Source organism: Osmerus eperlanus, chromosome 18, assembly GCF_963692335.1.
Source record: "Osmerus eperlanus chromosome 18, fOsmEpe2.1, whole genome shotgun sequence".
Taxonomy (NCBI): Eukaryota; Metazoa; Chordata; class Actinopteri; order Osmeriformes; family Osmeridae; genus Osmerus; species Osmerus eperlanus.
The window spans coordinates 6491772-6506722 of NC_085035.1; the positions used below are offsets into that span (position 1 = coordinate 6491772).

At 47.7% G+C, this 14951-nt stretch overlaps 1 protein-coding gene across 2 annotated transcripts in view; it reads left to right on the plus strand.

The window, feature by feature from the left end:
* LOC134038913 (LIM/homeobox protein LMX-1.2) overlaps positions 1–14951 on the plus strand; it is a 46072-nt gene that overhangs the window by 29104 nt on the left and 2017 nt on the right. For both annotated transcript variants that reach the window (XM_062484572.1, XM_062484573.1), the window contains 5 exons: positions 10696–10928; positions 12305–12483; positions 12651–12728; positions 12944–13010; positions 14423–14581. In XM_062484572.1, coding sequence (XP_062340556.1) covers positions 10696–10928; positions 12305–12483; positions 12651–12728; positions 12944–13010; positions 14423–14581 — 716 coding nt within the window. The remainder of the gene's footprint in view (positions 1–10695; positions 10929–12304; positions 12484–12650; positions 12729–12943; positions 13011–14422; positions 14582–14951) is intronic.

Sequence of the window (14951 nt, forward strand, 5' to 3'; positions counted from 1 at the left end):
TCCTCCCTGCTTGGCCAGGACGGTAGCTAGCTAGCTCCATGCCAGTATTGGTCTTCCCCTCTCACACCTCCGAGCATTTTACACTCCCCTCTGGTACTTTCACACTATGTCGTAAGGCCCCTAAATACACTGTGTTAAAGAGGAGGCAGGGCCAGCAGAGGTGAGTGTGTTTGTACTGTGTGTGTGTGTGTGTGTGTGTGTGTGTGTGTGTGTGTACGTGTGTGTACGTGTGTACGTGTGTACAAGTGTGTGTGTGTTCCTGTGAACACCTGATGGAGAAGTGCCAAAAGCACACTTTCTCTTCCTCTCTCACTATATGTCCCCCTGCCCCTTCTCTTTCTTTCTTTCTTTCTCTTGCTCTTTCTCTCTTTCTCTCTCTCTGCCTCTCTCTCTCTCTGCCTCTCTGTCTCCCTCACACTGTCAATCGCTTTCCTCTGGGTGTGGTGATTTGCTTGGTTGCCATGGCGATGCCTGCACATCAGTCTTTATGCTCGACATGTGCCTCGACTTTGCAAGCAACCATAACACCTGACAGTGTGAGCCAAGCAGATCCTGGTCCTCACCCAGCAATCTACCGAGTGTAGCGTGCCTTTGCCAAAACCCCTTACTCTCTCAACTTGTATTCCCAAAGCCTTTTGGCCTTTTTTTCATTCCTCCCTCCCCCTTTCCCTCTTTTTCTCTCTCTCTCTGCATGGTACTTAGCAGCAGTCTTTGTTCTGGGCGGTGTCCAATGGGAAGACAATTCCAGCCCTGCTCTCCTCCACCCCTTCTACCCTCCTTTCTTCCTCCCCCATTCTGGCCAACTCCAACTCCCTGTCTGGCCTGCAAGGAGTGGCCTCTCAGCTCCATCTTCTACTTTTCATTTGTTGTAGTTACTTGCACAGGCCTGCGATAGTTCATGAAATATGTAGCAATGCATGTAGGCCAAGTAATATGGACATTCTGTGTCGCACAATGCGCCGAAGAGGCACTAGATGACAAAGAAAGATATGTAATTTCTGTGTTTCAAGTTTTCTAATCTGTGTGTGGAGAGTCAACATTTTGGATTGCTCCAAGTGTACAATGGAATGGGGGAGAAACAGAATGTGAACCCACCCAAGAAGAGAGATGTGGCGGTATTGCACTTCTAACTCTGGGTCCTTGCATCTCCCGCTCATTGAAACGCACATCATGCATACTGTACACACACGCCCAGTATACACACAGCATACACACATGAAAGGTTAACACAAACTGCACATAAAACACACACACACACCGTTCTTTATCTAAGGAAAGGAATGTGTGAATGTGTGTGTGTGAGTGTGTACGTGCGCACGGGTGTGTGTGTGTTGTGTGTGTATGGGGATTCACCCCACACACAGGGACCCTGCCACTCCTCCATCACAGCCAAGATCTAATATCGCACAACCTGCCAACAGCTACCATGGCAACCCTTCGCTCCCACAATGCAATCTCTGCCTTTATTTCAGAACATCGTCGCCAAGGTTGAGCTTGTGAACATTCGCTGTCTCGGAAAGTGTATTATGTGCGTAGAGGGACCTTTTCAGTGATTTGGAGTCTGTTAAGGGCTTTTATCTTTCCTATTGCAGTAGCTGAGCGAATCTCCATTTTCAGTTGGTTGATACTGATATTTGAAGCAAAGATTCTGGCTTTCGCATTGCTGTGTGTGCAGTGTTACATACCGCATTCTTAACGCCGTCCGCCCTGTAAAAACACACAATGTCCATACAAGCACATTTTGAAACCTTGGACATGAGCATCAAATCTTCAGCCGTCTCTCACCTGCATCGACCCAGTAATCCCTTTCTCCGCCATGGCCCCCTCACCCCCACCCCCCCCTTCCTCTCATCTCTCCCTGTCCCTACAGAATCCCACAGGGTGGACCTCTGTTTACTCAGCCCTGGTCCCTCTTAATTCCCATAGACCTTCTCCATGACAGACCACACAGCTCACAGCAACCCCCTGCCCCCCCCCTCCCTCCCCCCCTGCTCCCGAGGCCTAGCTCCAGAGGCTGAAACCTCAGGCATCTTAATAGAGAGAGAGGTGGAACTATTTGAAATTAAAGGGACATGGAAAGCCAGTGTTTCAGTGTTCGAGTTCGGGCTGTGGTTGGGGTAAAGTGTGAGTTTTGTGTGTGGGTGCATTAGAGGGAGCCTTCCAAAGGACAATGAAGCAAGGGGAAAAAAGAGAAAGAAACACTTAATTTAGTCATTGCTTACATTTGGGCGGGTTTGCCTTCTGCTCTGGCCTAAGCACCGTATTTCTTAATCAACCTTACTTACTACCAGAGACGGCAGGAGATGGAGATTGTGTGAAACGGTAAACGAGAGGGAGAACATATGAGATGGAATGGTTCAGGGCAGCGACAGGAGTAAGAGGTGACCCTCTCGAGGACAGAAGAGCGATGGAAGGAAACCCCACCGCCGTGGTCAGTGTCCTTGTCTCGCAGACAATAGCTACGTCGCAGGGCCTTTCAATCAAGACTTTGAGAGACTCAAGAGGCTGCTCCTGACTTCTCGAGCTTTGGCTCAGCAAACACCCCCGGCAAGAAAAAAAAAAACTTTTCAGAGCAGCACCCTTCACAATAATCTCCAGATTACTCCTACTAATTAAAACTTCGACAAGCAACCCCCCTCTCTCCCTCTCTCCCTCTCCCAAGCCACCAGGTCTCTAAAGAGGGAGAACAAACACAAGGAGTGAAGGGGAACACACACAGTCTGTTTTTACCCCCCTTCAGCCGCTCGGAGACTCTTATCCCAGTTAATCCAGTATCTTTTTCAGACGCAGTTAAGCTCCCTTGGGGGCATGTGGAACTGAAGGCCGGAGGGCCGAGGAGGTCAAGGGGGGGTACCCCAGAGAGTGGCGTACTGGGGAGGGAGGGGGTACTTGGAGACCCTCGACGAGGGGGCACCTAAAGTTAGTAAACCGCAGAGCAGTTCATTAGTGCACAGCTGCGCCCAAAGTGTTCTGACCACCCCATAGATGAGGTAGGATGCGAAGGGGAGGGGTCTTGTCGATTTCTTCTCCTCCTCCTGCATTCCCGTCTCTCTCCAAATGCTCAAGGACGTCACTTCATAAGACCCCTCATATTACTGTTTGTTTTCCCACTTAGGAGGGGGGGCAAGGGTAATTATAAAACTGTCCATACGCTCCCCAAAGCTGGTTCACCTCTCTTCAGCCACCCCCTGGGAGCTTTGGGCGATGCTCTTTTGCTCTTTCTGAATCCCTCTAGCACACACACACACACCAAGGCTGTGTTGGACTGGCGTACGGTAAACATAGGGTTAATCAAAGCAGGACTATACCCATCTTAATGCTGCTTTATTAAGTGGCGCCATTGTGTTCCTCTCTATCTATTTTTTTTTTTTCCTCCCACCTTCCTTTTCTGCTCGAGTCTCATCTGGCTCTTTTTGATTACGGAGTTACCGAGCTGAATGAGGTGGCTTATGTGAGCAAAAACCGTCATTTGATTGACTGAAGTGCCTCTTGTCCACTTTCCACACGCTGAAATGTTAGCTCCATATGCTACCATTCTGCTACCAACATTTGGATTGTTAGGGTGTTTTTTCCGACTCGTTTGTGCGTGATCTTTTTTCTTTACCCAGGCACCCTGCTTGGACAGGGCAGAGGGATATTCTCAGAGGAATTGCATTTTAGTATACTCCAAATGTTTTAATGTTTGCATCTTTGCCGAGGTCTACTCTTGTTAATGCAACCAGCTGCAGCAGCAGTCTTTTTTGCCTTGTCAGACACTTCCAAACCGACATCCCAAAATCGAATTGACGTGGCCATTAATGACTTCCAACACCTGATACGTCATTACCAAGTCCCTCTTTGACCATCCCCAACCATCCACTGTGTCTAAAACATACTACCCTCTCCTCGAGTTCCAACAAAAGAGCTGCAATGTCTCAGTCAAATTAGATTGGAAGGGAGAAGGGGGGGGGGGGAGAGAGTTAGAAGAGGGATAATATCCCTGTAGGGTGAGGCAAGGGAAAGCAGAAAACTCGGTGGATGAGCTGCTGTGCTCCAGGTACCGTGTGTGCAGAAGAGATGCGATGATATACAGTGAGCTCTGCAGCCATTTTGTTTTTCAAAAGGGGCAACCAGGAGAGAAAGGGTGACAGGGAGATCTCGTGTAGAGAAGTCAGTTTAATGGCCCAATCTAAAAAAGGTTCTGTGTTTTTGCTCTGACTTAAATCACTAGCCACTGACCAGGACTGGATCTTCAAATGATTGACCTAAAATACATGAAGGGATCTAGGGATTATGCACAATATTCCGACCAATCAAAAGCCAACTGTAAGAAGTGCTAAAGCTATATATATATATATATATATATAATTTTTTTTAAACAACCTCCTTCTGTCTCACTTATCTCTCTCTTCCATCTCTCTTTTCTCCCTCGACCCTTCTCCCTCTTCTTCTCATCCTTTATCCATTAGCCTGCGGTAGCAGCAGTGGTGGTGCTGTGTAAACGACAGCCTCTGAATAGAGAGACCACCGCTGAATGGAGAGGGAGAGAGAGAGAGAGAGAGAGAGAGAGAGAGAGAGAGAGAGAGAGAGAGAGAGAGAGAGAGAAAGCAGGAGCCTGCGCTCAAGAGGAGTGCAGCTGTCCAAACACAGAGCCCTGTGTACCTGCCCTACACACCGCTCCCCCGCCACTCTCCCTCATCCCACTATCCCTCGCTCTCCCCTCCCCTTCCTCCCACCTCCCACCAGGCTGTGTACTCAACCCTCGGCCCGCCGGCCGCCCCTGCCACTTGCTGCCATTTCAACACCAGTCACCCAGACCCCTTTTATCGTACACGCCGGGCTTAACCTGACGGGAGGCAGAGAGCCAGAGAGAAAATAAAGGTTCTCTTCACTCTAGCCTCCCCCTCCCTTTTCACTTTTTCTTTCTAGTCCACCCTCAGAACTTTCTCTTCTTCTTCTTCTCTCTCTTTTTTTATTTCACATTCTTAACCTACACCCCCCCTCCTCTCCTCCCCATCTCACTCCTTCTCATTCTCTCTCTTTCCACTTGCTCTCTGAACTGTGTGCAGAAGGAATATGGAGATTTAAGTTGGCACTGTTTGTGTACTTTCATGAATCACTTGGCTGGGGTTCCTGGGATCCACTTGTTGCTTGCATAGTTTTTGGTCACTCCCTCATAAGAGGTTGTTGCTGGGCTGGGCAGCTGTTTATGCCTGAATTTGGCATGGACCACTTGCCACTTTTGGTCTCTGTAAAATCATGTTTAGTGGGATGTCTCCAGGTTCCTCACATGTCAGGAAACATGCCAGGGAGCACATTCAGAGCCAACCCTCATTGATTAATGCATTACTAGTCTTCCAAAATGGTGGAGTCAAACGTATATACTGTATGGAATATATCGCCTTCTGGAGACCTCACTGTTGCAAAAAACCTTGGTGTCTGAGGTACATGAGGATGGAAAAAAGGGCAGAAATGGCTGAATTGCTCTGTTTTAATCAACCTTAGAGCACCCTAAAGACCTGAGGGCTGATGGATCTCTCTTTCCGTCTCCTTCCGTTCTCTCTCTCTCACACTCGCTCTTTCTCTGTGTGTTCACCGCTCCCCCTTCCACTCCTACCTGCTGGGGGTTTAATTAAAAAACAAAGCACCTCAATGTAAAGACCATTAACATGCTAATGCACTAAGAACTAGGCGGTGATTTAGCTGCCTGAGCAGTTTAGCGGCTCGCTCCAGAGTCTTCCTCTGGGAGGCAAAGGGAAAGGCACTTTTTATTTGGTTTCATTTGTCCGTGCAATTATCGCTATGTGCTGACCTGCGATACTGATGCTAACGTATGGGGCTCTTTGGCTGGCGTTCCCCCAACTATACAGTTACCCTCGACTCCACGTAATTATGCGATCATTTCCCGGAATTGCAGTGCAATTGGATTTAAATTAGACACAAACTGTAACTGTGGGCTCATGTGGCTGTTATAAACTAATTTCAGTATCTACAGCCCTTCTTCCGTGGCATGCCTGTCCTACGCTATGTTTTCTGCAACTCTGCGAGAGAGAGAGAGAGAGAGAGAGAGAGAGAGAGAGAGAGAGAGCGTCTACTCATGAACATACGCTCTTTACGGAGAGCACAAATGAGTGACAACCTGACCAACCTTTCATCCAAGGAACCGTTCCATCCAACCTTGTGTTGTGTCAAAACCTAAAGAAACTGGATGTGGTCTGAAGGGGATCTTTGATGTGGACTGCTTTGGGTGGCGGATTCAAAACAAATCTGTTGGTCGTCTTGTGTTTGGCAAAAGCTGACCGTAGTCCAACCGCAGAGCATTTTCCACACGGAACATCCCTGTCCAGTTGCCTACCGTCTGAAGCCTCGGCCTATTTGAAGCTGCAGCGCTTTTAATGACACCCCTAACCTCTTTGTAGCGCACATGTTAACTCATTAGATGGAAGTGGAAGGAGCGGTTGGAAAATGTCCCCTTTCCCCCTGATCTGATCTGCCTCAAGAGTCTGTTACAGCATCAAAGACCGTTTAAAAAGAGAGAGGGCGGGAGGAGTGGGGGGTACGAGTGGAATTGAGTTGGAAAAAAAATATTCCCTCTCACTCAATGCAGACACATCTGCTTATCGAATGTTTTTGGCTAGCGTCAGCAAGACCCCGAGAAAGTATTCTCTCTTCTCAAATGTCTGGAGATGGAGAGTGTAGCCATTGGTCAACTTCCTGGACTTTGCAATATTGCCACATCCATCACGTCACTATCCAAAGCAGGTAGATAATTTCTCTTCGTATTTTTCTCCTATATCAGGGTAGTTCCTTTGACCTTTTGCAATCCATACCCATAGCAAAGGTACTGTAAAACTGTCGTTTGTCTCTGGAAAATGAAGAATATTTTTGATGTGGTTTGTTGCATTGTATCGGATCAATCCCCAAGGCATTGCATTGGACACTCAAACCTGGCAGACCTCAAAGCACTGCATTTTGCATTGGTCTTACATGAGAAAACCCTCGACTGTACGCTGTTGCTCCAACACTGAAAACTCATTTGGACTAAGTCTTAACATTGTTGTCCATCCCTAAAAGAGAGAAAGAAAGAAAGAAAAGCCAGAGAGGCAGTACTCTCAGTGGGAAGTCTGTTCTGGTCGTCCTAAGGAATTACACTCCATTCCCCTACACAGAGGATGGGGTCGTCACGGTGAGAAAAGGCCTCTGGGTAACGTCCTGTGTCAATATTTGATGCAGCGTAGTGTCCAACAACCCTGGTGGCTCCGAGCATGGTGGGAGGCCGTCGAGCAGGACTATACCTTGTGTGTGTTGCTAGCCTTGGGTGGAGAAGGATGTGTATCCTGGATGTCAACAAACACATGCATGCAGACGTGCACAAATAACTTGACGTTTGTTGACTTTCATGTCCTAGTCGCTGAATTGTTGAGTATCATCCGTGTTGCTACGTCCAGCACCGGCTTGACTAAATTTGTAGCATTTGAGCTATTGAAAATAGCTCCGTTAGCTTCACAGCTACTGCAGCGTACGAAGAAATCCACTCACTCCAGCACGGCCACCAGCGTCCCATCGCCACCTTCAAGGATATGTTTGACAAAATGCTAGTCATGCTCTTATATTGCCACTTGGACTGGAACGCAACAATTGAATTTATAAACACTAGCTCTGCTTCTATTCCTTTTTCTAGGCTGTGCTGCATTGTCAGTTTATCAAACCAGGACTCCCCCCCCCCCGTCATTTAGTCATGATGCTTCTCTCAGATCCTCTTCACCAGTAAGCCAGAGAAGAGGGTTCCCCATCACCTCCCACTCACACCACCCCGGTCTATCCTCCACACTCTCACAGCCACGCTTTTTTTCCCTTTCCCTCCAGCCCAAAAGACGGAGTTTCTTCATAGGCAAAAACTTGGAAAGGTATTAAAGTGGGATTAGGTTCCCCCACAATGCAGTGCTTGTGTCATTCAAAGGCCTCTGTTTTGGAGGCCCGACCCTGTTTGCTTGTGACGAGCAGCAGGAGTCTGAGTGAGGGGGCTATGTGCTGAGAAGAGGTGGGTTTTTCACCCTCTGACACACACACACACAAACACAGTGTGTGTGCCCGGTCTGGCGCGCCCTCCTAATTCTCCCTCCTCTTTCTCCGAAAAAAAGGGTTTACTTCTCCTTCCAGCTTGAGTGAACCTCTCTCCTGTCTCTTAGCTAACATGCCCGTCCACACACAGTGCACTCCCGAACCCCCCCCCCCCCCCTGGAGGGCGTGGTGTGTCAGGGGCAGCAGCCGTAGCGGGGGGCTTCATGCATGGATATTTCGAAACCAACCCCGTGGAGAATAGGGTTCAGGGGGCCCCCAAGGCTGAAGGGAAAGTCTGGATTAAAGTTGGGGACAATGCGGAACAGGAAGATTCCTCAAGGGACAAATGGGAATTACAGGGCCCATAATAATGCAATGTGACAGAGAGAGGAAGTGAAAAAATAATAGCCGACAAGATTAGCCAGTTTGGGAAAAGAGATAAAGAAGGGAGAGAATAGAGGGTTCCGAAAAGGAGACTTATTCTATCGATGGGAAGTTGTAACACTTCCCCGTGTTGTATTAGACTAGGAGTCTTAACCTTTCACCTTTTAATACTATTTGGTGGTATTGGTTGTGATATCTATTTGGCCTTATGACAGCATGCATACCTGGCAGTACTAAGGATTGAAGAATAACAGGCCTTTAAAACAGTTTTGAAGCCTTACAAGAAGAAATACATTGAATTATCTCACTCTTATTTTTTTTCTTCTAATTCTTCCTGTCCCTCACTTATTTTTTTACTCAGTCTCAGTCTCCATCCATCTCTCAGACCGAGCGCCCGTCGGCCCTGAGGTGCCGTTTTTCCCGGCGGGACCAAGATATTACAGATGCTGAGCGCGTTATTAAAGAGAAACTCTCCATGGTCATTATCATAAGCATACGGATCTGCCACTAGGCAGGGTCGGGGTGAAATTCACCTCACACACTACACACAGACAGACACACACCCCACAGGGCATGCACCCTCTGCACTGGCTCACTGTGTGCCTCACTGGGCACCTGCCTGTAATATTCATGAGGCATGGTAATCGGTTGGGGACTCTGAGCGGCCTTGAATCAGCAGCTGCCCGTGGGAGATGAAGCTGGTAGCTTAGTGGTCCTGTGGTTTCTGTGTATTAGACAGGTATGCTGACTGTCTGCAGGATGACAGGGGAACATTTGCCATGTTTAAGATGCATAGGACGGCAGGGAAGTATTGGGAGGGAGTCTGGCAGCCTGGTAGTAGGATTTTTTGGGCCTTTTAGAGGAAACAATTTGACAAGATAAAAACCAGCCAATGTCCGACCGCAGCTGTTAACAAAAGCAATTTCTGCCGCTTCCAGATCAGCACCTGCATCTGTCTCTGAATAATTAGCTGCAGTATCCTCTCCCTTTGAGCAAACATGCACAATGGTAACGAGCGCAGATAACCAAACATCGCCTTTTGTGGATGTCCGGTTTTCCACGACGCACAAGACGTCTAGTGTGACAGGAATCTCCTGTGACGCATCGCCTATCGGCCCTCGATCTCCACAGTGTGGTATAATCTTTCCCGACAAAAGCTTTTCAGGCTCTGCTTTACTGTTTCGATTAGTTTTATTTGTGCTATTCATCAATGTCACTGATTTTCTGGAAGCTGATTCTCAGTTGATAGAACAGCCTCTTCTGTCTTCCGCATCTTGGCTTGTATGGATGGTGCTCAGACAGAGATGATGAGGCCCGGATCAAATGTATCTGGTTGTCCAGCAACTATCCCATTAAAATGCATCACTCTTTTGTGTGCTTGCAAACCATTTCTCGGAGCAAACCTCAGGTAGAAATGAGTTATGGTCCCTAGGATTCCTACAATAAGATGTTGTGCTCTAAATGTATATATGGATGCGATATAAAGTATTTCGGTTTAAGAAGATTTTGAATACAATTGATTGCATGACATCTTTTTTGAGTTGTAATGAGACGCTCTGGATAAGAGCGTCTGCTAAATGACTAAATGTAATCCATTCTCCGAGCCCAAAAAGCGACCTGCTCGCCTCCGCCGTCGCTAACTCTGTCGGACATCAAAAGCTAAAGAACGAACAGAACCGACAAAAAGCAGAAGTGATGCTTTTTTTGGCCTGCCCATCAGAGTGCTCGCCCTTGTCTGTGATGCAAATTGACCAATTCAAATCATTTAACACCAGAACCCCCCCACCCTTCCCCACCCCCCCATCCCTGCACCTCTCCAGAGGCCCTTGTCTTTTCCTGCCTGCCGACTGCCCACAATCAGGCTCAAACGGAGCGTTGCAGGCCCCAGAGGCGGTGCTTTTACAGTTGAGCGGGCGTCAAAAGGAAAAGGGGGGCGGGGGTCTTGCGGTGGTCGGCCGGCTTCAGTAGCCGAGCGCACCCCCAGTGTTACGTAGCCCCCCCCAGCCCCTTTCACGGTCATACATATCAAACGCACATGGGCATAATGAAGGGAAACTTTCAATCGGAGATGAAAGCAACAGAGGACACGTCATTCTGCTTTGTTTTCGGGGGCTGTGTTGCCGCGATAGGAGCGACATAAAGTGATTCCCCCACGAGCAGACAAGAAAAACCCGCCAAACACACACTCGCCCACTCAAAGAACGCCATAGAAACCATCCACCCCTCTAAACCAACCATCTTTCCTCCCCTCCCGTTGCGCTTCCCCCTCAGGCTGTTTGCCACCAAGTGCAGCGGCTGCCTGGAGAAGATCGCGCCCACCGAGTTTGTGATGCGCGCGCTGGAGAGCGTCTACCACCTGGGCTGCTTCAGCTGCTGCGTGTGCGAGCGGCAGCTGTGCAAGGGCGACGAGTTCGTCCTGAAGGAGGGCCAGCTGCTCTGCAAGAGCGACTACGAGAGGGAGAAGGAGCTGCTCAGCTCTGTCAGCCCGGAGAACTCGGACTCAGGTGAGCCTGCCAAGCAAAGCTGCGGACGCAAACGACAACTCTGGGGTGTGCGTTTGGGGTTGTTTCTCTGGGGTTGTTTCTCTGGGGTTGTTTCTCTGGGGTTGTTTCTCTGGGGTTGTTTCCACCTCAGAACTGTGGCTGACAGCGTCAAATGCCGACACACTATCATAATGAATTGCATTAGCCTCAGGATTGAACATTTTCAATGCCATGATCTACAGACTGTCATTACGGTTTTTCACAGTATCGGTATGATAATCGATGCTCCTACGTAAGAACCTGGGAATGAATAGTTGATTCACTAGAAGTGACAAAAGGGCTGTGTGTAACCTTCGGTTGTCTATCTGTCTAGTTTTCCAACATACTCACTGTGCCAGACCAGCATGGTAAGAGCCATCGGGTTTAGATTCCACCACAAATAAATATCTGATTTGAGGCCTTGTCACCTTGACTAAATGTATGCCTTAGCATCATCAGTGTGTATTTATCAATTTAAATAGAATTTAATGGCATAGATCTACACAACTATGAAATATATAAACACCTATTGGGGCTATTAAGACCTAGAACCCTAATGTATTGGTCATGTATTATTCAGATTTAGTCAAGCACTAATATCATTAATAACCCATACACAATTAGAGTCTTATTAAGCTAACTGATAGAGTTGGTTGGTTGAGATTTAATCACAGTGAGACAGTCACCCAAATTCAGGAGAGGTTTAATTAGATTAATGTGTCATGGTAACAATTATCTTTCAGCTACAAAACGAAACAAAACACTGAGTGGTTGCACGTGCTGTGAAGCAGTGGGAAGTGGTCAAAGAAACCTTTAGGTTGGGGTCTTAAAGTTTTCTCCACAAGATCTGCAGAAACTCTCCTCACCCACTAAAAACGATTTCCACATACTTCAAACAGCACCCTACTACACACACAGTCTCACACATGCCCATCATTGTGGATTACGTCAATGCTTTCTCATTTACAATTATTTCCCATCTGGTTTAATAGCATTCTCTGAAGGGTAATAACCATTATGATAGATGCAAGCTGTAAGACGGAGAAGATGTATAAAGAGAGTTAGAAAACAGTGTGTCCCACTATGATGATGAAAGAGCAGATTTTTTTTTGTCTCACTAACGACAACGGTGATACATTTTACCCAGAGTGTTTCTTTCTTCTTCCAATGTAATATGAAAAGTTCCAAAACTTCACATTAAAACCAAAATATATTAAAAGCTATCAACAAGCCAATCTCATCTCTCCGTAACAGTCATCTTTTTAAATATGAACCCCCATAAAGCCCACTTAAAGCTCTAAAAGCGATGAAGTACGGAAACCTTTTCACAAATGATTTCTATCCTGCTACCGTTACAGAGAAAAGTGAGGACGAGGACTTGGATGTGAAGCCAGAGAAGGGTTCGGGGGGCCCTGGGAAGGGCAGTGACGACGGCAAGGATCCGCGCAGGCCCAAGCGACCACGCACCATCCTGACCACTCAGCAGAGGAGAGCCTTCAAGGCCTCCTTCGAAGTCTCTTCCAAACCTTGCCGAAAGGTGAGAGCTTAAGTCTTGTTATGTCAAGTTTCTTGGATTCATTGACGAGCGACCACACGGAAGGCTCGTCATACGCATTAGTATTAATGGAAACATTTTCAAGGCATGCTTCATTCATTGTCTTTGAAATGACCCAATAAAACCCTCAGATGTTTTGGGTTGGCTAGGTGAGAGAGACGCTGGCGGCCGAGACGGGTCTGAGTGTGCGAGTGGTCCAGGTGTGGTTCCAGAACCAAAGAGCTAAGGTAAGCCAATAGGATCATCAAAATGCAAATAAACTGCTCCAGACCTACTGGGACTGTAACCTACTGTACAGCTAGAATACAGAGTCGTCCGTTTCTCCGCCGAGACACTCTTCCAAATGTTTACTTACTTGCAAATCCGGGATCGTTTTTTCCCCCCAACATTTGTCTCGGTTTTATGGCAACTGTTTCTGTAACTTGCGCTCTGTTTTTTGTAGATGAAGAAGCTAGCCCGGAGACAGCAACAACAGCAGGAGCAACAGAACTCCCAAAGGCTAGGCCAAGGTAAGCAAGAGTTTGTTTGTATGTGTAATACTGTATACGTATGTGTGCACAGTACTACTAGAACCCATGGTGGCTTGTTGACAAGAGAAACCAGCCTTCTCCTTCCCATGGGAGGCAGACCCGAGGGATGTGACCATTCACTGTTAGATCGCTGCTAGTCCACGATAGATCGCATGGTTAGGATTTCTCTCACATGGTCAAAGTCAGGGACTCGCTGCTTTGCCAGAGACCTCTTAACAATATCCATTCCAGCCAATATGATTTGATCCCTCCTCTCTCCTCCCTTTGAACCCATAGACTTCAATTTGATATTGCGTGGGGGAAAAAGCGAGAGCCACAATTGCGGCGGTGATGACCTTGACCTGTTATACCAGACGAAGGTTGAGACAGGGGCTAAAGACAGCCAGGCTTCTCGTTTCAAGCTCATAATATCACCCTCATCCCAATGTCCCTCCGGGGTCATGACCCTGAGACCTGTTTTTTTTCCACTAGCAGTGTTAGTGTACCGAATGTATGTGCGTGGGTGTTTGTGTGTTTGTGTGCTTTTGACTGATGTTAGACTTCACCTTTGGGGATTTGTGGCAATACAGTCACTCTCTATTTCAGCCGGTGGTTTTATAGGGTGGAATATAACTCCACCATGGCTATGAAACTTTCACATACTGTACCATACACACTTAAAGGAAAAAAACTGCTTTCCATGACTACTGAATAACTCCAAGTTTTCCAATGCAAAACGCTGCGACCCACAATGTACCTTCTCCAACCGTTTTGCTTTGTCAGAGAGAACAATGGAACTTTTAATACATCACAAGTGACAGTTGGGCTGTATAGTTAATGAAAGAGACATCCGAACAATGTGTAATAACATTAGTGTGGTTCGCTAACTTGACGTGCGCCCCAGTGTAATAACAGCGAGGCAAGGGGTGTTGTAAATTTGGAGACTTGTTGTCTTATCAGCATGGCTCCCTGCGGCTGCCGGGGGTTGAGCTGCCTGGGGCATAGTCAGGATATGAAAGACAGTTTAGATAAGTACCAGGGTTCCCTCGAAAAGGACACGTTTGTTTGTTGTCTGGAGAATCGCTGGCCCGTCCATAAAACGATATACAAACAGGGGCTTTACAACCGCCTCACTCGGTGCGGTAATGAGCGTTGTGCGTGCAGATTCAGTCGGTGCTTGATGAAGTGTTGGAAGTTGGGCCTGCGTCTGGGAGGGGGGGGGGGGGGGGGGGGTTCACTTGAGCTCAGGTGGAGGCGTGTGTCAGTGGAGGCAGTACATGTTCAAACGCCTTCAGAACATGTGCATGCGGGCGCCCGTTTGCCCCAAAGCGGGGCAAGACTGGGTCACTCACACCCACCGTTCATCCACACAGACTTACACTCCCATCCCCTCTCTCTCCCCCTGCCTTCAGAGGTGATCTCAGGCCGTATGGAGAGCCTCCTGAGCTCCTACACACCGCTGGGGCCCCCCCAGCAGCTGGTGGCCATGGATCAGAACGGCTACAGCACGGACCCCTTCCAGCAGGGCCTCACCCCCCCACAGATGCCTGGGGACCACATGAACCCCTACGGTGAGCACACACACAGGCAGAATGTACACACCCTCACACACGCCACACACATGAACCTTCACCCACGGCCATTTCATTGACACACGTATGCAGACAAACACAAGTGCCTATATTAAAACCATAATGTTGAGCAGCACACAGATAATCTGGTGTAGCATTTTGATCTCTATGAAACGAAGGTTCTTTTTATAGCCTTGTATTTTCCCCACTGAATGATTTACTTAAATTAAAGCATACAAAGCAAGACAAGCACATGTACAGTAATATGTATAAAACTAAGCACATTTTGAATATATTAATCAAGCCAAAAGGACTAGGTCTGTTTGCACCTCATGTATACTTTGAACAAGCTCTCTTTCCACAAATGGAA